The 23,588-nt window shown below is 36.3% G+C and overlaps 1 protein-coding gene across 2 annotated transcripts in view; it reads left to right on the plus strand.

Annotated features, from left to right (window-relative positions):
- The first annotated feature begins 6,365 nt into the window (after positions 1-6,365).
- The window catches only part of LOC120772868 (probable cytochrome P450 4aa1), a 40,906-nt gene continuing 23,683 nt past the window's right edge, over positions 6,366-23,588 (plus strand). The window contains exon 1 of one of the 2 annotated variants that reach the window (XM_040101703.1): positions 6,366-6,455. In XM_040101703.1, the coding sequence (XP_039957637.1) occupies positions 6,447-6,455 (9 nt within the window). In that variant the 5' untranslated portion in view covers positions 6,366-6,446. Of the gene's footprint in view, positions 6,606-23,588 lie in introns of both variants that reach the window. The other variant, XM_040101702.1, reaches the window with a different exon arrangement.

Here is a 23,588-nt window from a genome sequence, read left to right on the forward strand (position 1 = left end):
TTCCCCATTGACTGGTACAATAAGGCCGGCTTCATGTGGATTGTCATCACTCCAAATGTGATAGGTTATGTTTTTTTAAGGTACCCATTCAGCCAAAAATAAACTTCATCGCTGAAGAAAATGTAAAATGTGGTTCGAAACCTATCCAGGGTTGTTCGAATTACCCGCTCTGTTGGGCGATTATGTCGACCTAATATTAGAGGCACGCGCGGTGCCTTGACGAACCGAACTATTATTTTGGTAATAAATTTTGCACGAATTGCGAAGATTATTCCGGACTAAGTCTCTTCATTATGAAAGGGTAAACAAAACTGAAAATAAATCAAGTAACAGCTGTCAAAAAAACCAACTCCAAAAAAAGTATTGGCGCATTCGCTATTTCGAAACTTTGTTGTACTGGACGACCACTGTATTATACAAATATATATCAAGTAATTAATTATATCCATATATAAGTTCATAAGATCCATATCTTTATCCACCATCCATATAATGGTAAGTAGATTTTTACAAGCACCTGGGTTTTATAAAGCCAACATTTTAAGACAATATTGCAACTGTTAATTTCGGGCTGTTATCCCGTTAATCGGAAATACCAATGTTTGTTAATTGCTGACCTCTAACGCATTGATCAGCTGTTTGAAATTTTTGTAATTTGTTAGTGATTTGTTGTGTCAAAAGTGTCAATACAATCAAATCCTAAGCTTTGAATGAGAATTAGAAAGCGTAACGAAACATAAAAAAATGGGGGAGGAATGCACATGTTAAGCTTAATTTAAAGTTTCACGGGACTTCGTAATAGTATTTCCACATTTTATGCATTTTTGCGAAAAGCATGCAATAAACTACGAACATAACAAAGCCATTTGAATACCGGTATTGTAAACAAGTGGCTCAAACTGGTCCATGTTTTCAACCGATTGCAATTACTACAATCACTTCGCATCAGACGGAATAACTGTTTACCAATTCTTCTCAAGTCATTTAGTCGGCTTCAAAGAAAGAACCAATCAAGTATTTTGGAATTCACATTTAGCGCTTCAACTGATGGGGTGGTTTGGCAAGATTTATTATATTATATATGCCGATATTGCGTCGATATCGAATACCAGGTGCAATGACACATTTCAATGAAAAAATATAGCCAAGAATAAGAAAGTGTAAACACAGAGAGAAATTACCCAAATTTACCTTATCCAACATGTTTTCTGAATATTTTGCGCTTAATTAATTTTTTTTATTACGAAACAATTATTGAAACAAACAAGAAGCGATATTAGTTAAGCTCCTTTTTTAAAGATATATTTCTATTTTTATACGAAAAAAAGTAAATACATCTAATGCAAACTTAACGAGAATGCTTATCACTTATTTAAATGAAAAAAATATATTTATTAATTTTTCTCTTGTGGAATAATAAATAACTTTGTTTTATTATTTACTTATTTAGTGTGTATTTACTGCGTAAGCAATTTAAAGCTCTAACACAGCAAGTGGTAAACTATATTAATTTCTTAATTGTACTAATTGATTATATACACCAACAACTTACATAAATATACTAGTACAGTAAAGCCCTTATAACGGGCGCCTAGTCCTCTTGCTTTGACTAATATGCGGTTTACGAAAAACTATATATGTGACCTGGTCTACGGAAAGGGGGCTTAAGTGTCAAAAAAAAAGCAGAACAATTAATAAGATAACGAGAAACTGACGATTATTTTTAACAGCTTTTCCCAGAAAACTAGTTTTCGCACGTTAGCTACCTTTTCGTAGACCAGGTCACATATACTCCTATTACGGTTTGGATTTACATCAATTTAACTTTAGATCAACCAATTTTATTTTGTTTTCCGTTGAAGTTTCATTGATGTTGACAACATAACAAGTGAAGGTTTGACAAATGACATGACAAATGACAAAAAAATAATTACCACAAAAAGCTGAAAACTTTTTAACAAAAAATCAAATCAATTCAAATTTGTTATTGCTCAAGGTGAAAGGAAAAAGGTAAAAAAATATCTTTAGTCATTAAAAAAGTTTATTGAACCACGTATGTATATGTGTGCAGTAAATTAAAATTAAAAAAATCTGAGAAATATCGAATGGACTCATGTTATCATATTCCACAATCCTTTAATTTTATTTTTCGACTTCTGAATTGGGACCTATCTCGGCCTCAATAAGTTCGTCAAATTGTGGTAACCTTAATTTTTCAATATATTTTTACAAATAACAGATTAAAAACTTTTTAAAATTAATTTAAGTAGCTTATTTATCTGTTCTCCATTTATTTTATTTTATTTTTTTCAAAATAAAAACAAGAAAAAACGTTAATTTCGGCTGCACCGAAGCTTATATACCCTTCACAGATGCATTTCTTTTAGTAACTATGTGTTCAGTTTGTATGGAAGCTATATGCTATAGTTAACCGATCTGAACAATTTCTTCGGAGATTACATTGTTACCTTAAGTAGTAATCCATGTCGAATTTCGTGAAGATATATCGTCAAATGAGGAAGTTTCCCATGCAAGCATTTGATTCCGATCATTCAGTTTGTATGGCAGCTATATGCTATAGTTAACCGATCTGAACAATTTCTTTGGAGATTGCATTGTTGCCATAGAAAATAATCTATACCAAATTTGGTGAAGATACTTTGTCAAATGTGAAAGTTTTCCATACAAGAACTTGATTCCGATCGTTCAGTTTATATGGCAGCTATATGTTATAGTGGTCTGATATAAGCCGTTCCGACAAATGAGCAGCTTCTTGAAGAGAAAATGACGTTTGCAAAGTTTCAAAAGGATATCTTAAAAACTGAGGGACTAGTTCGTATATATACAGACGGACGGACGGACGGACAGACAGACGGACATGGTTAAATTGACTCAGCTCAACATACTGATCATTTATATATATACTTTATAGGGTCTCCGACGCTTCTTTCTGGGTGTTACAAATATCGTCACAAACTTAATATTCCCTGTTCAGGGTATAATAATTTGCACCATTTATTCAGTGGTAGTGTCCACTTCATTTTCACGGTGATGAAACCCGTAATACCACCAAAAAGTTGAAGTTTGACAACACTTCAAATGACATTTTTTGGACGGATTAAGTTGATATTTATTATACCGAATTATACTGAACTTGAATCAAAATTCCTTTGAGTTGAAAACCGTAATGGTTCAATTATTTTCGCGCCATTGAAATATACTCTACGTGTTTATAAAAAATAAAAATTGGAAATACATATTTTCGGCTGTGATAGTACACGGCGCTTTTATGAGTTCCACACTCTGACGCTTAGAGAAAAAGACAATATACTTTAAGAACCATAAAAAATCAGGAGAATACGTTAACTTTGGCTGCACTGAAGCTATAAAACCCTTAAACTAACCTACAATAACAATGCTACTGTGGTTCGATCTGAAAAATTTATTTGGAGATTGTACTGTTCCCTTAGACAATAATTCATGTTACTTATTGGAAGGCGTACTGCATATGAAATTACAGCGAATACCTTTTGACTTATTTTTGGTTAACTAAAGATCGAATAATACATTATTGGTTGATTTATAAAAAACGTATACCCGGAAATTGTAAATAAAACGTAAAATATTTAATTATTCATCAATATTTATTTTTACGTCTTCAATGTAATCCCCACCAGATGTTATACTCTTATGCCAACGATCTTTCCAGTTCTCGGAACACTTTTTATAAGCAGTTCAGCTCCTTCAGGGAATTTTGTTTTAACTCTTCGATAGACCGAAAACGTGTTCCACGGAGCGGCAATTTCAGGTTGATGAACAAGAAAAAATCACACGGAACCAAATCTGGTGAATACGGTGGGTGATGGATGGTACTCATTGCGGTTTTAGCTTTAAATTCGGTGGCAATGGTATTCTTTTTGAAAAAAATCGATCTCTCTTGCCATCTCTCAACACTTGCCTGACGATTTTCAAGCAGCATATCCCTCACTTTTTTAATATTTTCATCAGTTGAAGAGGTCGAAGTTTGTCCAGAACGAGGCATGTCTTCAACGATTCCACCACCGTCTTTGAAGGTTTTATACCACTCGTAGGCTTGTGTTCTTGATAAAACTGAATCACCGTAAGCCGTTTTCAACATTCGTAACGATTCATCACACGAAATTTGGTTAGAAATACAAAATTTGAGACAAAGTCTTTGTTCGATATTTTGATCCATAGTAAAAATCGCAACGCGCTAGTGAGGTGTACGGACTAAAGCAGCTGCTGTAAACAAATTGGTTGACAGATCGCGCTCATATTTAGCATAGTAATTAAGGACAGTCCAACCAATTTAACAAAGTACATTTTTTTAAATATCATTTACCCGGCTAAATTAATTACAATTTCCAAGTGCTTTTTTGTTCCAATGTAAATACCAAAAACTCTTTTCACCACCTTAAGGTCCTTAAACTGATAACAATATTGCTGAAAACTTGCCAAAGTACGATAATTTTATTTTAACATAAACAAAACAAAATAAATGAAAATAATAAAGTCTATGCTGGATATGCAACGCCTTCTTGCTCGTCTCGTCCCGATAAAGCTAATTTGCTTTTCAAAAAGGGTACAAGTGTGAACGAATTTAAAGCCAAACGCAATGAAATAAAATTCGCTGAAGCAGCTGAAGACCAACCCAAAAATTACTTATGAGAAGAGTTTCGAGGACTGGAAGACTCTTTGGCATAAGTGTATAATATGTGGTGAAGATTACTTTGAAGGTGACAAAATAAATATTGATGAATAATTAAATATTTTGCTTTCATTTACAATTTCTGGTTAATTTTTTATCACAATATATGTCAATATAATAGAAAAAGTTAGGAGTGGACTCTCCAAGCCCGCAAACTTTTAAATTTAAAAAGAGGTGGTCGAAGATACGCCACGCTCCGGAAGGCCTGTCGTCGAAAATTGCGATAAAATCGCTGAATTGGTCGAAAGAGACCGGCATAGTAGTCAAGAGCTGGGCATGACTCATCAAAAATTCATTTCAATTTCAATAAAAAAAAATTCAATAAAAATACCGCAAGACTTTTTGACAACCCATTATTATGAGAATGGCACCGCCCACTTTTAGCCGAAATTCGACACTTTGCCATGCCTGATTTCTACATTAACCCGCTTCCCCGCTTATTTATTAAAAAGTGACATTTTCGACAAAGCAAGTCCGAAACTAGAGCCTACATAAAGTTACTGAAATATCTGCATATTACGTTGTGTAACTGTGAACTGTTTTCGTTTGAGTGTCATCACTGTTAAGGTCGAAAAATCCCCACGCGCAGTGCCAAGTAAATACATTTCAAGAAAGTCTATTAATCAGTGTCAATGTGAAACAATTTGACAAAATTGTAAATAAATCGAAAACCAGACGACACATATACCGGCTTGCATGTAAAAGAGTCAGAATAGAATGTATGAGATATTGTGGAAAAGATTTTTTGTTTGATGAAATCAGCTGCAGAACCTGTAACCTAATGAAATCCTATATGGCGCTGACGCTACCAAATTGGAACACTTTCCTTTAACTCATAAAAAATGCATGTATATCACTTTAATATACCCATTTAAATGTACAAATTTGCATATGTGTGGCCTTGTGCAGTGAATTCTAATTGTTTATTTAGCCATTTCTCGGTGAGTATGCGTGCGTGTGTGTGTGCAATTGGATTCGCAACTGCCTCAATTAGAGCAAAAAAATGGCAAGTCAAATGTTTACGATGCACCGTTAAGTGGCTTATAACGCTGGCCATTGTAATCGTTGCGCATACAATTACAATTTGAGTATAGCAACAATAAATATACGTAAAAAGTGCAAAGTTTTACGCCACTGCAGCGATTCACATATCCACAACTAAAAGAATGCCAATAACGTGTGCTTTCCTCCTGTAAATATGATAAATTCTTAAAAGGGATACTCATCGTGACAGTGAGTTGTTTACGCGCCTGCATGAGTAGCATCTACATACAAGTGAGCACACGCGTGCGCGTAGACACAACGCGGCAAACGTGCGTTCGCTCGACGCCCAGCGCAGCTAGTTACTTTATTTACATTAGCACACACACACACACACACATACTGACAGGTGCTAAGCAAGTACTAGTACAAATACAAGTGCAAATGCGCACTTTCATCGTTGTTGTCATTTTGTAGCTTATCATTTCATTTGTGTTTGTGCTTGTGTTTGTTGTAGCCGCTTCGGCTGCTGTTCAAGCGCGTTTGGCAGATATTTCGTAGATTTTTTGGGGTTATAAATAAGAGCTCCGCCGACTACTATAGATCATTCAAAGCCTCATTGTCGTCGCGTATTGAACGAGCGGGTTAACGAGCCTACAGCAAGGCGCAGCGCAGCAAAAAGTCAACACTGAGAAAAAACTCATTAAAAGTGACTATCGAAAGTGAAAATTAGTTAATGGCATTAGTGAGTGCTAATTGAAATATATTTAGTAGAACAAAGTGCGAGCTGTGCGAACTTGCAAAAAAATAAAAAAAAAAATAAAATAAAAACGAAAAATATTTCAGAACTGTGAAAAAGGCGGTGACTTAGAACAAAATGTTTATTCAGAAAATGGTGAGTGAGCTGCCATCACTTCGCATATTGTGTGAAATCACATTTTTCAAAAGTGTTTTGCAGCAAAAATTCCAGCGCTCGAGTCGAGCCCAGCAAGCACACAGGACTTTTTCGCCGTTTTAAAATTTTAAATGCCAAAGTTATGCGATCAAATTATTATTTTACTATTTGACCGAAAATCTAACTGTATTGTTGCGTCTTAGTTGTTGTTCGAATAGCATTTTTCGCTAGTAAATCACGCACGCCGCTCAAATCGTAAAGCATTTGCTGCTCGTTTGCGATTACTTCACTTCAACTAACTCACTGTTGTTGGATTAAATAATAATTTATTTCAATTAGTGCCAAAGTGTTAATTGCAAAATTAAATACTGAACGCTTAATGTTGAACGCAAAGCAGTGCGCTTAAACAGCGTTGGCAATAAGAGCGCCAAACAAAGTACTTCCATGCACACACACACATGCGCGCGCATGCGCACATCCAAACACATATACACATACACAATAAACTTACAATACTGAAATTTATTTAGCTTATGTATGTATGTGTGTAAATGTGTTAACTTAGGCAGCGTTTGTCGCCAAGCACCTTCGGCAGCCGCAAAAGCTGCAGATTGCAAACACGCGCGTTTTCCAATGAACATACAGCTTAGAACTTTGCGGAAGAGTGTATTTGCGCGTTTCTTTGCTTTGAAGTTAACAGCCTATCGCTACTTCTAAGTAAATACCAATTATGGCTGATTCTTTGTTAAAGCCAAAACAGGAATAATTCTAAGAATGCCTGTAAAACCACACACGCGTTAATGTTACCACCTACACTCACATACAAACATACCTGCACACAGACCCAACTTAATATGCATATGGCTTAGTATTTTTGCCGCTCAAAATACATACCTTCATGATTCGCGATAATGTGCGAACTCAATATTATTGCCGCCGCTGTCGTCTGCGCCACAGCGAATGTCACGTTCTCGATTCCTTATTGTTTACATGCCGAATTTGCATTAAATTTGATTCAATTCCAGTGAATAAAGAAGGAATTGTTGGCTTTCCAGCTTTTTTCTGACTGTTCTAATTAATTCAATAAGCAAGTGATGCCCGCCTTGTACATACATATGTACGTACACATATACATATGTAAATGGAAGTGCATTTACTCGACTTAGTCGTATATATGTACATATACTATATATATAAGTGTTCATAGTATAACATGCAAATTTACCTTTTCGGTGCGCTTCGCCATTTTTATTTATGTACCTCTATGTGTGTATATATGTATGTATGTTAATTTTTGTAATTGATTGCAAGCAATAAATTTGTTTGTTTTATTGCACAAAGCAAATACAAGCATACTGCGCATCTATAAAGTGTATATTTTCTTTCTATCAATTCATTTCAAACACTTATGTATGTTTCAAAGTTAACCTGTTTATACCATGAACGGGGTATGCTAAGTTAGCCACGATGGTTGTAACACCCGAAAGGAAATGTCAGAGACCCCATAAAGTGTGTATCCTTTGAACTGGTTCCTCAACTTTAGAAATTCGATCTGAGATTTTGAACCCGTCGTTATCTCACCAAGAAGCTTTTGATCAGAACGGCTGATATCGGATCAGTAGACCATAAAACTGAACAACCGGAATCCAGTGCTTGCTCGGAAAGCTTTTTCATTTGAAAAGATATCTTCACGAAATTTAACAATCTGCTGCAATCTCCGATGAAAATTCTTGTAAATAACCTTTTGTGTTTGTGAGGGGTGTTATAGTTTCGGTGCAGGTGTTTTCAATATCGCAATCCACCAAGAGGATTTGCATAATTAGAGAACAAGATATAAAGCCGAACTTGACTTTCAATGTAGCGCCGTCTCGGCGGAACCAAAGGTCGTCCGGTTCAGGTACGAAAAGTCTTTAATCATGGCTCAGTAGCATTTCTCATTGACTGTAATGTTATGGCCGACTTTACTTTCGAAGACATGTGAACCAATGATTCCTTCCAACCAAAGTGCACATTAAACAATGACCCTTTGAGAATGTAATGGCCTCTCAATTATGGCTTGTGAATTATAAACACTACAAATGCGACAATTTTATCTGTTAACGTAGACATTCAACCAAAAGTGAGCTTCATCGCATATTGAACGCAACGTGCGATTCTTTCTGAATTTCATTAAGATTTCTTATGTATTGACCGATAGAAGTCAAATAGAAATTGGAAAATATTTAAATTAGGTATAGGGGCGGTAAGGGAGATCTTGACCCGATTTTATCTTTTATTGGCACAAGAGGAATGCTGTAATTATAAAAGTGTTCTACCCGAATTTCTATACTAGATGACGAAATACTATCATGTGGGATCAATTCTCCACAACTTTATCAGCACGGTTGTTTCTATTTTGCCAATAACAGTTTGAATGTTGGTTTTCAACTTTGACCAGATTGACCAATCGGTTTCTCAGCCATTGACTTTATGTGCCCTCAGAAAAAGTAGGTTGTAGAAGTGAAATGAAATGAAACGTAGAAATTTATATGATACCGTAATGCATAGTATTATTTGAGCAATAAACTAAGGCGCTCGGATATCAATTTTATTGATGAGAAATATGTTTGTCTTTCTTTCCGAGTTTCTCCGTCCAGGTGATATCTTAACAGATGTTTTTTTTTTTTTTTGTTGGGTGGCAATACTGTTTTCGAAGCTAGTCTTTTTGCTAGCTGTTACTTGGTTTATACTCAGTTTGGTTTGCACGTTCGGTGAATGGGCTTAAAACGAGACGGCCACCTATCCCGAATTTCACAAGAAAATTTTGTTCAGCGATTAAGCTCGCTTTTTTGTGTTTTATAGACAGACAGGGTCATTGGCCGATATTTATTCTCAAACGAAGTCCCCTTAACATTACAATCAATGAGGAACGCTATAAAGCCGTAATTAATGACTTTCTCATGTTTGAATTTGAGGATATTAATGTGGGCGATCTGGTCGATTTGGTCTGACAAGATGTCGCTACATGTCATGCAGCCAGAGAAAAAATATATAGCTATTGAGCCTTTGACGTGACCCCCACGATCGTGCGATTTAACACCGCTGGCTGAAATCTTGTGGGTTTTTGTGAAGTCGCTTGTCTGCGCAAATCACCCCCAAAACGATTGACGCTGTTTAAGAGAATATTTGGCGTGTTGTTGTGGCATATGTATATACTGTCCCTATTGCTGCATAACCTGAATAAAAATTGGGCTTATCGGCTGCAACTTAATCGAGCCAGCCGCGCCAGTCACTTCCCTGAAATTCTCCCTCATTTTTAAACCACAACAGCAAACTCTCTTTATAATAATGCTTTCTTTTTGGCCATAAAACTAAATTGTAGGCCTTTCAATTCTTCTTGAAAACCACATTTCTAAAAACAACATTTAATATTTTTATACTCTCGCAACAAAGTTGCTAAGGGGAGTATTATAGTTTTGTTCACATAACGGTTGTTTGTAAGTCCTAAAACTAAAAGTGTCATATATAGGGTTAAATATACCAAAGTGATCAGGGTGACGAGTAGAGTTGAAATCCGGATGTCTGTCTGTCCGTCCGTCCGTGCAAGCTGTAACGTGAGTAAAAATTTAGATATCATGATGAAACTTGGTACACATATTTCTTGGCTCCATAAGAAGGTTAAGTTCGAAGTTGGGCAAAATCGGACAACTGCCACGCCCACAAAATAGCGAAAACCGAAAACCTATAAAGTGTCATAACTAAGCCATAAATAAAGATATTAAAGTGAAATTTGGCACAGAGGATCGCATTAGGGAGGGGCATATTTGGACGTAATTTTTTTGGAAAAGTGGGCGTGGCCCCGCCCCCTACTAAGTTTTTTGTACATATCTCGGAAACTACTATAGCTATGTCAACCAAACTCTATAAAGTCGTTTCCTTCAGGCATTTCCATATACAGTTCAAAAATGGAAGAAAGCGGATAATAACTACGCCTTCCTCCCATACAAAGGTTATGTTGAAAATCACTAAAAGTGCGTTAACCGACTAACAAAAAACGTCAGAAACACTAAATTTTACGGAACTAATTGCAGAAGGAAGCTGCACCCAGGCTTTTTTTAAAAATTGAAAATGGGCGTGGCATCGCCCACTTATGGACCAAAAACCATAGCTCAGGAACTACTATACCGATTTCAATGAAATTCGGTATACAATATTTTCTTAACACCCTGATGACATGTACGAAATATGGGTGAAATCGGTTCACAACCACGCCTTCTTCCAATATAACGCTATTTTGAATTCCATCGGATGCCTTCTCTGTATAATACGAGTATAAACATTAGGAACCAATGATGATAGCGGAATAAAACTTTACACAAATACGGTATTTGAAAAATATAACGGGTAATGAAATCTCGTTTATCACTTTATTATGCGAGAGTTTAAAATGTTCGAAGACACCCGAACTTAGCCCTTCCTTACTTGTTTTATTAGTAATTTTTGCACAGAACGTCACTCTTCGCTTGCACCTACGATAGATCATTTGATAATATCACCAATTTATTTTATTTGTTCTAAACAGTGTTGTTTATTCTAAGCGGTAATAATTTTTGTACACTTAAGCAAGTATTGATGTTTCCTTAGCTTATGTAAAAATCATCTTAACACACAACCGTTAAATTGATGTGTATAAATAGAACAGTGCAACTGAATATTTTTAAAGCGAAAAATTATGCGCATATGTGTAAGGTGTTACTTTTCCCACCGACTAAATTTTCTATTATGCAAATAGGTTAGCTTAACTATAATTATCAGTAGGTACTTTTATGTTTAAACTTTTTCATTGGTATTGTTTTTTACGTGGCGGGTCCCAAGCCCAGCGCACAACCCTATGTAGGGAATATTTCGCCTTCTCACATTAGCTCGCCTTCGAACGGATGTTCTTAGGCTACCCAGAGGATACTTGGTCAAAGACCGGAAGTAGTGAGCTGCTTGAGCCATGTGTAAAACTAAACTCAACTAAACAGAGAAGGTACCATCTTCTATAAGAGTGTACAGCTGCTGGCGTATGCCGACGATATTGATATCATCGGCCTCAACACCCGCGCCGTTAGTTCTGCTTTCTCTAGGCTGGACAAGGAAGCACAGAAAATGGGTCTGGTAGTGAACGAGGGCAAAACGAAATATCTCCTGTCATCAAACAAACAGTCGTCGCACTCGCGACTTGGCTTCACGTCACTGTTGACAGTCATAACTTTGAAGTTGTAGATAATTTCATCTATTTAGGAACCAGCATTAACACCACTAATAATGTCAGCCTGGAAATCCAACGCAGGATTGCTCTTGCCAACAGGTGCTACTTCGGACGGAGTAGGCAATTGAAAAGTAAAGTCCTCTCTCGACGAACAACAACCAAACTCTATAAGTCGCTCATAATTCCCGTCCTGCTATATGGTGCAGAGGCTTGGGCGACGACAGCAACCGATGAGTCGACGTTACGAGTTTTCGAGAGAAAAATTCTGCGAAAGATTTATGGTCCTTTGCGCATTGGCCACGGCGAATATCGCATTCGATGGAACGATGAGCTGTACGAGATATATGACGACATTGACATAGTTCAGCGAATTAAAAGACAGCGGCTACGATGGCTAGGTCATGTTGTCCGGATAGATGAAAACACTCCAGCTCTGAAAGTATTCGACGCAGTACCCGCCGGGGGAAGCAGAGGAAGAGGAAGACCTCCACTCCGTTGGAAGGACCAAGTGGAGAAGGACCTGGCTTCGCTTGGAATATCCAATTGGCGCCACGCAGCGAAAAGAAGAAACGACTGGCTCGCTGTTGTTAACTCGGCTATAATCGCGTAAGCGGTGTCTACGCCAATTAAGAAGAAGAAGAAGATATTTTTATGTTTTTAAATATACTCGAATACGTTCTCAAAAAGAGTGAATTAAGAACGCTTTTTCCATTTGAATTATGATGTTCACAATGAATATGACGCTGATGTCATATAAATAACGAATAATTTTCATATTTATTGCCAAAGGTCCGACTTTCACTTTAGAGGAGCCCCATACAAATTAATAAATGCGACTGACTATCATATATACACTCGTACATATACATATATGTATACATAAATATATTTATATACTTATAGTTAAATACTTCAAATGGGCGGCCAAAGGTTAATAGGGAGTAATAAGTCGTTTGTAATTTGAAGCTTTATCAATGTTTCGCAGATTTTTTACACGAGTTAAAGTCAAATCACATTTTAATTTAGTTATTCTACTCCGTTTGTAAACAAAACTCCGAGGCCTTTATGTCTTTGAAATTGTCAAATTAGATACATACATACGTAGGGCATGTCCAATTAGATACATACATACGTAGGGCATGTTTCTTCAGTTACAATCTATCTGTTATCCCTATCAAAGCAGCAACACATTTATTTTAATATTTAATCACTTTTGCCCTCCATTAGTGATATCGTAGAGAACACTTTTCTGCAGATTTGGTAATGCTGAGCAAAAGATTGTCCACAATTCACTCATCGAACGTGTTATATTGCCACTGTTGGAGACATTTTACGTAGGTTGCTATAATATATTTCTGGCCTAATAATGTAAATAGGCATATTTATCAATGAAAATGTTTCTTTGTTTTTTTTTTATTTTTTTTCTATTTTTTATTTTTATTTTTTTTTGTCGATAGCTGTTTTGTTTCGGGCTCATACGCACAGATCCATGATTCGTCACCTTATAAACGTCTTTTGAAGCACCGCGATCGTATTTTTTCAGCATTTCTTTACACCAATCCACACGCGCCTTTTTTTGAGCGATTGTCAAATTGCGCGGGATCCAACGAGAACAAACCTTTTTTACGGCCTGGTGTTCATGCAATATCGAATGTATGCTGGTGGGAGAAATGCATAGGCATGCCTCTATCTGAAGGTATGTTATATGACGGTCTTGCATTATCAGTTCACGTACGGCATCGATGTTTTCTGGCACAACGGCTGTTTTTGGACCACCTTCACGGAATTCGTCTTTGAGCGAGCGTCGGCCACGATTGAGTTCGTTGTCCCAGTTTTTCAGAGTGCTATAGGATGGTGCTTCATAGCCATACAAAGATTTTAGTTCATCGATGCACTCTTGTCTTGATAATCCACGTCGAAAGTTGTGAAAAATGATCGCACGAAAATGTTCACGAGTTAGTTCCATTTTTTGGCCGAGATGAATTTTTTAATTCCCTGTAAATAAAACAATTCACGATTAAATGACAAAACGTTCTGAGTGATGTTATGCTAAAAAATGTAAAACGTTCCAATGGAAATGTCAGATTGCACCTGGCAACACTTAGTGTTGCCCTAGGCCAGAATGTATATATCAGCCCTCGTACTAAAGAACGGTAAACTCTGTCATAAAAGTAAACACTGTCGCAATGATTACATTGTATAAAATACATTGGTTTGCCCTGGCTAACGTTTATTCAACGATTGCTGCAATTTCCCATGTTTCTATACAATTTTATCGTTCTAACGGCGTTCACGTTGTCTATGAAGCACCTCAAAACCCCAAATCCATGAGCAGAGAAGCATTCATAAAGATGCACTTTTATCGGTACTATGTTGAGTAAATCTACGTCTCAAGGGGTTGGACAATACAAAAGTTGATTCATCTGTAAATAATACATCAAACCAATGACGATTTATGTTTTCCTGCTCTCAATGCAACCTTTTTTCATTGTATTTAGATTTTTGTTTAGTCCCTTTATAACAAAAGAATGCTCAGCTTAGAGCAGTGGATTCTCAAAAAGCAGATGGAGCTTTTGAATGCCACGTGGTTTCTCGCTCTTCCTAGCTTGTCATCTACGTTTTCAGTTTCTCCGTATTGGTCATACCGCCTGACAAATACACTACTCGTAAATGGTTATCCATTTCGAGGTTCCCTAAATTATCTGCCCACGGAAGAGTTCTCTCAATAAATCCATTGATTGATGCGGTGTGTGGCGCCGTCTTGTTGAAACCAAATAGCGCCGGTTATCATAACACGATAACGATCGACGTTGCCGGTTACATTCTCAACGGCATCCACCGGCCCACAAACCACACCAAACCGTTGCTTTTTCCTGAAGAGCTGCCAGTTTGCTCTTGAATCTCTTCAGACTACCCTTCGTCGCAAATGCGGCAACTTTGCTTGCTTACATATCTATTGAGCCAGAAATGGGTCTCATCGCTGAACGAAATTTGGCTCGAAATCGTCGGATTTTCTCTGAACTTTTCAAGAGTCCAGGTTCAGAGCAAACCGATGTCGCTTGGGAAGGTCTAGCGGCCTCACTCTCACCTCTACTAGAATCACCCGTTATAATTTTCAATAAATGCCAAACGGAAAATTCATTATTGTTTTATTAAGCCATTCGAATTAGATAAATCCAATTGCCCTTCGGTTCTCAAACGTATCTTTATAAATAATTCAAACATACAAAAGTGTGTCCGAAATAACGTCATTTGGCCCACATTTAGCTGAAAAAGAGTTTTAGAGAGGAACTTGTAGTTTGAGATACTTTTAAGATTGAAATTAATTTTTCTTTGGAGGTTGCGGCAATAATCCCTGTACGTAAGTATGCCTCTCCGTTGGACTACAGGGCATACTCATTTGCCCCGCTACTTCACAGAACCTGTAAATTCGTATACATATTTAAGCGAAGAATTCCTGACGATGTCTATTATTTTTGAGTATAATACTGTATCTAAATTTCACTTTCATGTGCCATAGAGTAGACGCGCTCTATAATAAGTATATGTATGTGTGTACGAGTATGTGGAGATGCACATGTAGTGTAAACATGTTTTCAAATTATTGCTTATTATGCAATAATACGCCTTTTTGAGGTAATAAGTATTAATGCTTTTAGCATGTCACCATTCCGACAGCTTTTATTTATCTTATCACATGTATTGTACCAGCTGTCAACACAAATACAAAGCTGGGAACGAAACAAGCACAACATGCAAAACAATCTTGACCTGTCAAACGACCGCAAGAGCCCTATGTATGTAGGTGTCAGAGCATGTTTTCGCACGAACTCCAGTATTTCGGAATGTATCTAGTGCAATGCCATGGCGTCGTAATGCCAACAAAATATTGCACGAGAGCGACTTGCGCCTATCTTGCTTATGCTCGTGCCCACAAACGAGATTTTGGCGCCTTTAGCTCGCCTTGATGTTTGCGCTCATGTCCCGCTGTTCACTTCCTCATTTAATTGCCAAAATATGTTTTGTTTTGAGAAGGAAGGAAGGCGAACTCTTCCACTTTTTCTTAGCGCCTTGAGTTGGAACTTACCGCCTTTATTTGCTTGCTTAAATGCTTGACAACTCTGCAGCTGACTTAAAATGTACACATACATATGCACATATTTATACATATACGCACATACATACGTACAATGAAATGAGTCGAAAACAACAAATTAAAATTGATAAATAACAAATCGTTAGTTAAGCATCTATAGTCAGCACGAACGTTTGAATTGCCTGTCCCGATAGTTATCGAGTCGTTTTGTTTATTTCCATTAGTAATTTGAATACACACACATTCTTAAAATTGATTTCCTTCACGTACTCGAGCGTTTTCATTTTGATTGTCGCACACGAAAATGCCGCATCATAAGACGTACCTATCTAGGCATGTGCTTGTGTCTAATTCAACTCAAACGCATATGTGACCTGGTCTACGGAAAGGGGGCTTAAGTGTCAAAAAAAAAGGAGAACAATTAATGAGATAACGAGAAACTGACGATTATTTTTAACAGCTTTTCCCAGAAAACTAGTTTTCGCACGTTAGCTCCCTTTTCGTAGACCAGGTCACATATATCGAAGATACATAGTTTCTCTTACAATATCGCATTTATTTTTGCTTTACCAACGCTACATATCCGACCATATCAAGTATAGATCAGCATTATTCAAAGCAATATAAAAAACAAGAAAATCAGTCAGTTTATATGGCACCTATATACAGCAGTGGTTTGATCCGAACAATATGTTTGGAGATTATGGCGATGTCTTGGAAAATAATCTATGCCAAATTTCATGATGATATCTCGTTAAATAAAACGGTTTTCCATACAAATAGTTGAGTTTTATAGATCAGTGTGTAGGACAGCTAAATGCTGTAGTTACCCAATCTGAATAATTTCTTCGAATATTGTAGCGATGCTGTAATAATAGTTGATGCCAGATTTCGTGAAAATACTTTGTCAAATAATACAGTTTTCCATACAGGGACTTGATTTTGGCCGCTCACTTTGTATGATAGCTTTATTGGAATGGGAATATACAGACAGACGGACGTGGTTAAATAAAGTGAGCTTGTCAAGCTGATCATTTATACATCTATATTTTTGGGTCTCCAACACTTTCTTCTAGGCGTTACAAACTTAATATGGTATACCCTGCTATGTTATAATTATATTACACTAGTAACAACATAGTCTAATGGTATAGTGCCCACACATAACACGCACATTTTTTTGATTACAGTTCAAAAGCCTCTACATACTCACACATTTAACTGATTTAAAATTTGGTCGCAAATCAATACATAAACATAGTTCGCATCAAAAGAGTTACAAATACCTTTTGATTAATGAATTTGCCCCACACCCGCATTCCACATGAAAATGTCTACGAGTTTGAGCAAACGTTGATATAAAAACTTACAGACACCATTTTATTTGAATGATTTGTTAACACTTACTTTACTTAACGGTTGAGTGCGTTGTGTGAACATATTGAACATATTGAACATACACACACATTTAAATATTTAGACTGCTATGGGTCTAATATTTTTGACAACTTCGTTCGCAGGCATTTCAGTTCCTACCACTCAGTTAAGCGCCTTGCAAAAGATATTACCGGTTCTGTTACCTAGCCAACCTCATTTTACCTTTGGTCTAGAATAGAAATCGTTGGCAATAGTTTTCCACTTTGGTTTCATTTCCCACCATATTCTTGTACATTGCTTTGGAACTTGTAAATAATAATTTAATAGCCTATTTAGCCTCACTTTCAATTGAGTTGAGTAGTTTTTTAAAGAAGCAAGCTACGATTATTAATTCTCTTGGCTTAAAGATCAGTTCAGTATTCTAAAAACGTTCTCGGCCTGATCCGTATATTATTTTGATTTGATTAATTTATGAAGATTTTAAATTATATACCGAGTCATAGCTGATACTGTCAGGCTAAAAGTGCCCTTGTCGTGCTGAGGTATACTCTTGGATCGATTGGATTACCACCTACATGCTACCCAGGATGGGGCTAAGAGGGCTTTGTATGAGCAAAATTCTGGTGAAAACTTGACTCAACCCCGTACAAGGAACATCAGCATTTTCAAACATCAGGCTGACTTCATTCCTTATATATTTGTTGATGCTATGTGAGGCACCTTAATGAAGTCCTGTGACCATTTTGTTGGTCTGTGGCGTGTTAATTGTATGTAGAATTAGCAAAAATAGTTAAAATCACTCCGCCCATATGTACTACTTATAATGATTATCGTCTAACAAGTTTATGCCTAATATGTCGCACAAAGAGTATTTTTTAAAATTACCTCAAAATATGTTCGCTTGTATAACCAAGCAATGTGAAAATTAATGCACTCAACCCGTTCCTTTCTCTGCTTTCAATATACCCAATCAAATGATTACCGTCTTTTCACCTGTATTTAAACCGTTTTGCATGGTCAAAATTAGTGATGTTTTAATGAAACTAAACAACAAACAAACAAGATTTCTTAAAAGTATGGGGCTTAGCGGTGAACTAGTAGAATTAAATTGGTATTTACCTCATACCTCTAATAAATGAATTCCGATCCTCTGGTAGACAATTTTGAGATTAACTCAATATATTTAGTCACTTCGGAGGGGTTAATATTAAATATCATTAATTCATCATTTGAAGAAGAGGATGGATGAAGCACCTGAAGGAATTTCGCCGGCTTTGATTTCTGAAAGTTGCAAGAGTACAAAATGTCTGTTACACTCGAACTTAGCACTATTTACAGATGTCATTGTAAAAAAATTAATCGATACCCTGAACCACTGAATACATAGATCCTATCTCATTCAGGAATAGTTCAACAAGAATGTAATTGCAAAAAACTTTAAAACTTTCTTTTATATAAACTTCATGTCATTTAAGATTATATTTTTCTTTCAAGAATTACTTTATATGACAAATTTCTTGAATAGTCGAATCTCTCTTTGGGTGAACCAAACTAAAACCAATATATTTCAAGATATTATAAGAACACATAAGTCACGAAATATGTTCAAGTTAATATAATAACTGGTAGTGAACAAGGGCAAGATGAAATATCTCCTGTCATCAAAAAAACAGCCGTCACGACTGCGACTAGGCTCCCACGTCACTGATGACAGTCATAACTTGCAACAATAATGATACTTCGTACCGAGTTGGCAATTGAGAAGTAAAGTCCTCTCTCGAAGAACTAAAAAAATTCTACAAGTGACTCATCATCTCCGTCCTGCTATATGATGCAGAGGCATGGACGATGACAACATCTGATGAGTCGACGTTACGAGTTTGCATGATAAAGGTTCTGCGAAATATTTATGGTCCTTTGCGCGTTGGCCACGGCGAATATCGCATTCGATGGAACGATGAGCTGTATGAGGTATACGACATAGTTCAGCAAAATAAAAGACAGCGGCTACGCTGCCTAGGTCATGTCGTCTGAATGGACGAAAACACTCCAGCTCAGAAAGTATTCGACGCAGTACTCGCCGGTGGCATCAGAGGAAGAGGAAGATCTCCGATTCGTTGGAAAGACCAGGTGGAGAAGGACCTGGCTTCGCTTAGGAATCTCCAATTGGTGTCATATTGTGAAAAGATGAAACGAGTGGCGCGCTGTTGTTAACTCGGCTATAATCGCAGTAGCTACGCCAGCAAAGAAAAAGAAGAATATAATAAGTTAATAAGCTCGAATGTAAGCTCTCCGTACTTGTTTGTAATCCAAATTCTTTGAAATTTTCATTTAAACTTTAACATTTATATATATACTTTATATTAGCTCATAACGCAAATCAAATTCTACTCGTTCAAAAATAGAATAAATAGAATTAATGTCCATCATTTACATTAAGAGTTATAAATTTTCGCTTCTCCTATTTCCTAGTCGCAATGCTCTATGCAAACCGAGCCCATCATATATCATATTTCTTTACCCATGTACATAACATATGATTTTTTGTCTCTTGCATCCATCTCTGTTAACGAACATAACGTCCGAAAGATAAAACAAGAAAAAACGTTAACTTCGGTTGCACCGAAGCTAAATACCCTCCACAGGTGCATTTCTGTTAATAACTATGTGTTCAGTTTGTATGGAAGCTATATGCTATAGTTAACCGATCTGATCAATTTCTTCGGAGATTACATTGTTGCCTTAGAAAATAACATATACCAAATTTCGTTAATATATCTTGTCAAATGTGAAAGTTGTCCATACAAGAACTTGATTCCGATCGTTCAGTTTGTATGGCAGCTATATGTTATAGTGGTCCGATATCGGCCGTTCCGACAAATGAGCAGCTTCTTGAAGAGAAAATGACGTTTGCAAAATTTCAAAACGATATCTTAAAAACTGAGGGACTAGTTTGTATATATACAGACAGACGGACATTGCTAAATCGACTCAGCTCGACATACTGATCATTTATATATATACTTTATAGGGTCTCCGACGATTTCTTCTGGGTGTTACAAACTTCGTGACAAACTTAATATACCCTGTTCAGGGTATAAAAAGTGCTTATAAATCCTTATGTTGATATTATGGAGGTAACAAAGGATCTCAACATCTCCATTGGATCGACTCAACAGGTTTTGGTTAATATTTCGGGTATGAAGCGTATCAATGCTAGTCCGTGTATCTTTTGCAGAAACGAAGTCGAGTGGAGGTCGCAATAGAGGTACATGACAACATAGCTACGTTAATATATCCCATCATTACTGATATCGAAATGTGAGTGTATGCATCTCACCGTAACCTTTGATTACTGCCGTGTTATGAACAAATCAAACGGTCATTAAGAATTTTTTTGGCCGATCTTTAGGCGCCTACAGTGGTGGCCATAACATATGCAACTAATACATTATTTTAGGAAAAGTATATTATCTCACTATTAAACTTAGTTTTGTCCACTTAATTTAAGAGATGAAATCGGAATGCAATTTTTATTATATATTTATGAATGAAATTTTTTGGTTTAAAAACGCTAATTAAAAGTAAAAATACCAAATTATAATAATTTCATGTTCAATCAACAGTTTGCAAAGTTTAATAGTGAGATAAATATACTTTTCCTAAAATAATGTATTAGTTGCATATGTTATGGCCACCACTGTACGTAAAGAAACTTGTCGTGAACGAGCGGATCAATCGCCGTCACATTCTACCATATCTTTTTGAACAAACGCGAAACGAGGGTCATAGCTCAGCCGCCATATTCATCACATTTGGTGCCCTGTCACATTTTCTGTTTTCCATTAGAGACATTAAAAGTCATTCACTGAAGGACATCACAGGCGGAGCTTATAGGAAAACAATTGACATACTCATTGAATATTGACTCAAAAGAATCCTATTTTGAAGTCGATGACTTACCCAACATATTTAAATTGACTTGTCAAAACCTATCTTAGCTTCTATATGGAACTGGAGCAACCGCCAGTTCACCATTTTTGTTTTCCTTCACTATAGTTATATTTTTTTTAGAAAAAAGTGATTGGTAATATCGATAAACCTTATTTTGACAAATGAAAATGTAAAGAAGCCAAAATTACAGATTTTTGTGGATGGTTATTGAGTTAAAATTAAGACAAATACAAAGTGCGTTCCAAAGTAAACAGGACTTAAAAAAAACACAGAACAACAGTGTTTTAGCTCGTTGGCCGGTGCAAGCCTTTTGAATGGCCTCTACGTCTGCATAATGCTTCCCTTTCATGGGCAAATGCATTTTTCCGAAAAAGAAGAAGTCGCACGGTGCCAAATCAGGTGAATACGGGGAGTAGTTAATGGTTAAAATGTGATTTTTGGTCAAATAATCGCCTTTCGAATGTTGGATTCTAAACAATTTTTGGTCGTCAGTCAATTTGTGCGTGCACACACCTTTCCTAAGCCCAAATGTTCGGTCAAAATGCGTTAAATCGATGTTTTGGAGATGTTCAATCCCATTTCCATGAATTTCAATGATGATTTCGGCTGATTTTTGATGAATCCACGCACAGTTTCGATGGATCTTTCGGTGATCACGGATTTTGATAGGCCCACATGTTGATCGTCATTTATGTCCTCACGACCACTTTGAAAACATTGAAACCATTCGTGCACTCTGCTACTGGATAGGTAATCATCGCCATAAATTTGTTTCATCAATTGAAATGTTTTGGTAAAAGTTTTACCAATTTTAAAACAAAATTTAATGTTGGCTCTTTGTTCGAAGCTCATTTGCGCACCGATAGTAAAAACATACTGACAATTGAAACGCAATAACTTCCCTTCCAATATATGAAGTGTCATGAAATTCTCACTGGACAATCGATAAAGATAGCAGATTCTAACAGTGGACATATAGATGGCGCCACCAGGGGGCACTAGATTCCAAAAGTTTACTTTTGAACGCTCCTTGTACATTGCCACTTCTACGTGCTTTGTTGAATACTCTTCTACTAGAAGATCTCTCCGTTAGCTCTGTTGTCCTTTTCCGTTTCATATCTGAGTATTTAGAGGATAGAAGTTTTCAAAAGTAGTCCTACTCACAGAAAATACGAAATGGGATCAAGTCCATGATAATGGTATTCGAACTTTGCCTCAAATATGGGAAAAAGTAGTGACTAGTGATAGATAATTTTTCGTAAAATTCACTTGTAACCATTTCCTTACAATAAATTGCATTTCATAAAACAAAATGGCGAGACCTTATATCTTGACCATTGATGAAGCTTCCTAAATCGCATCTATTCTTTCACTTTTTACATGGAAAATATATCTCTGGAAGTACTGAGCATTAGGTTATCGTCAATATACTTCTATGTTTAGTAATGATTGCATGACACAGTCGACTTATAAAATGATGGAAGAAAAAAATATATACAGCAATTATGCATCCTTGTTCTCAAAATAATTTTCGATTCATATTATATCAGAGCATAAAATGAAAGTACTGAAAAAAATGAACTGCTGTTGCGTAATAAAAACATGAATGCCAGCAGCATGCTGTAAACTATAATAATATCTTTAATATATATTTTCCTCATCCACCGAATCAGTGTCTAGACCTTGCGGTTTTGGTGTATTTTCCGTCCCCGCCGCAACATTGTTAAGCGCAAAATTCCATTTACGCAATCGACTTACTAAATATTGACGCGATGACATCAATGTACGTGTAGGGTGTGTAAACTTTTGCTGCATTTTTTTAATTTTCTTTATTTGTTGCTTTTTCAGCGAATTTCAATTTTTAACCGGCCTTCTCATTACAACCCTCTCCGTAATATCACGCCACTTGCGGAATACTTCTTCGCTCACATTCCAATGTTATACTCGTATGAAATAAGATACTTCAATTTCATTCTGGTGAAATATTTCGATTACTGCGTTGGAGTTTTCAGTCGTGGCCAGAAGGTGAATTAAGTCAAGAAATTTGTAGTTTCAGTAGGATCTAAGAGGACTTAGACAAGTACCAAATAGAATCAGTTCTTGTGTTTTTTAAAGATATCTAAAATCTGTTGATCTTAAAAATATTTTCTTTCTTTAAAAAGTTGAAAACAATCAAAATCTGCGAAAGACAAAACTCAAACGATGTTTATGTAGTTAAATAGTTATTACTAATGTTATTAAATTTATTTAATGAATTATGATCATTATACTTGTCTTTAACATAAAATTTCAAAACAATTTGCTATTTTAATTCTCAAAACCT

The sequence above is a fragment of the Bactrocera tryoni genome, chromosome 3 (assembly GCF_016617805.1).
Source record: "Bactrocera tryoni isolate S06 chromosome 3, CSIRO_BtryS06_freeze2, whole genome shotgun sequence".
Classification (NCBI taxonomy): domain Eukaryota; kingdom Metazoa; phylum Arthropoda; class Insecta; order Diptera; family Tephritidae; genus Bactrocera; species Bactrocera tryoni.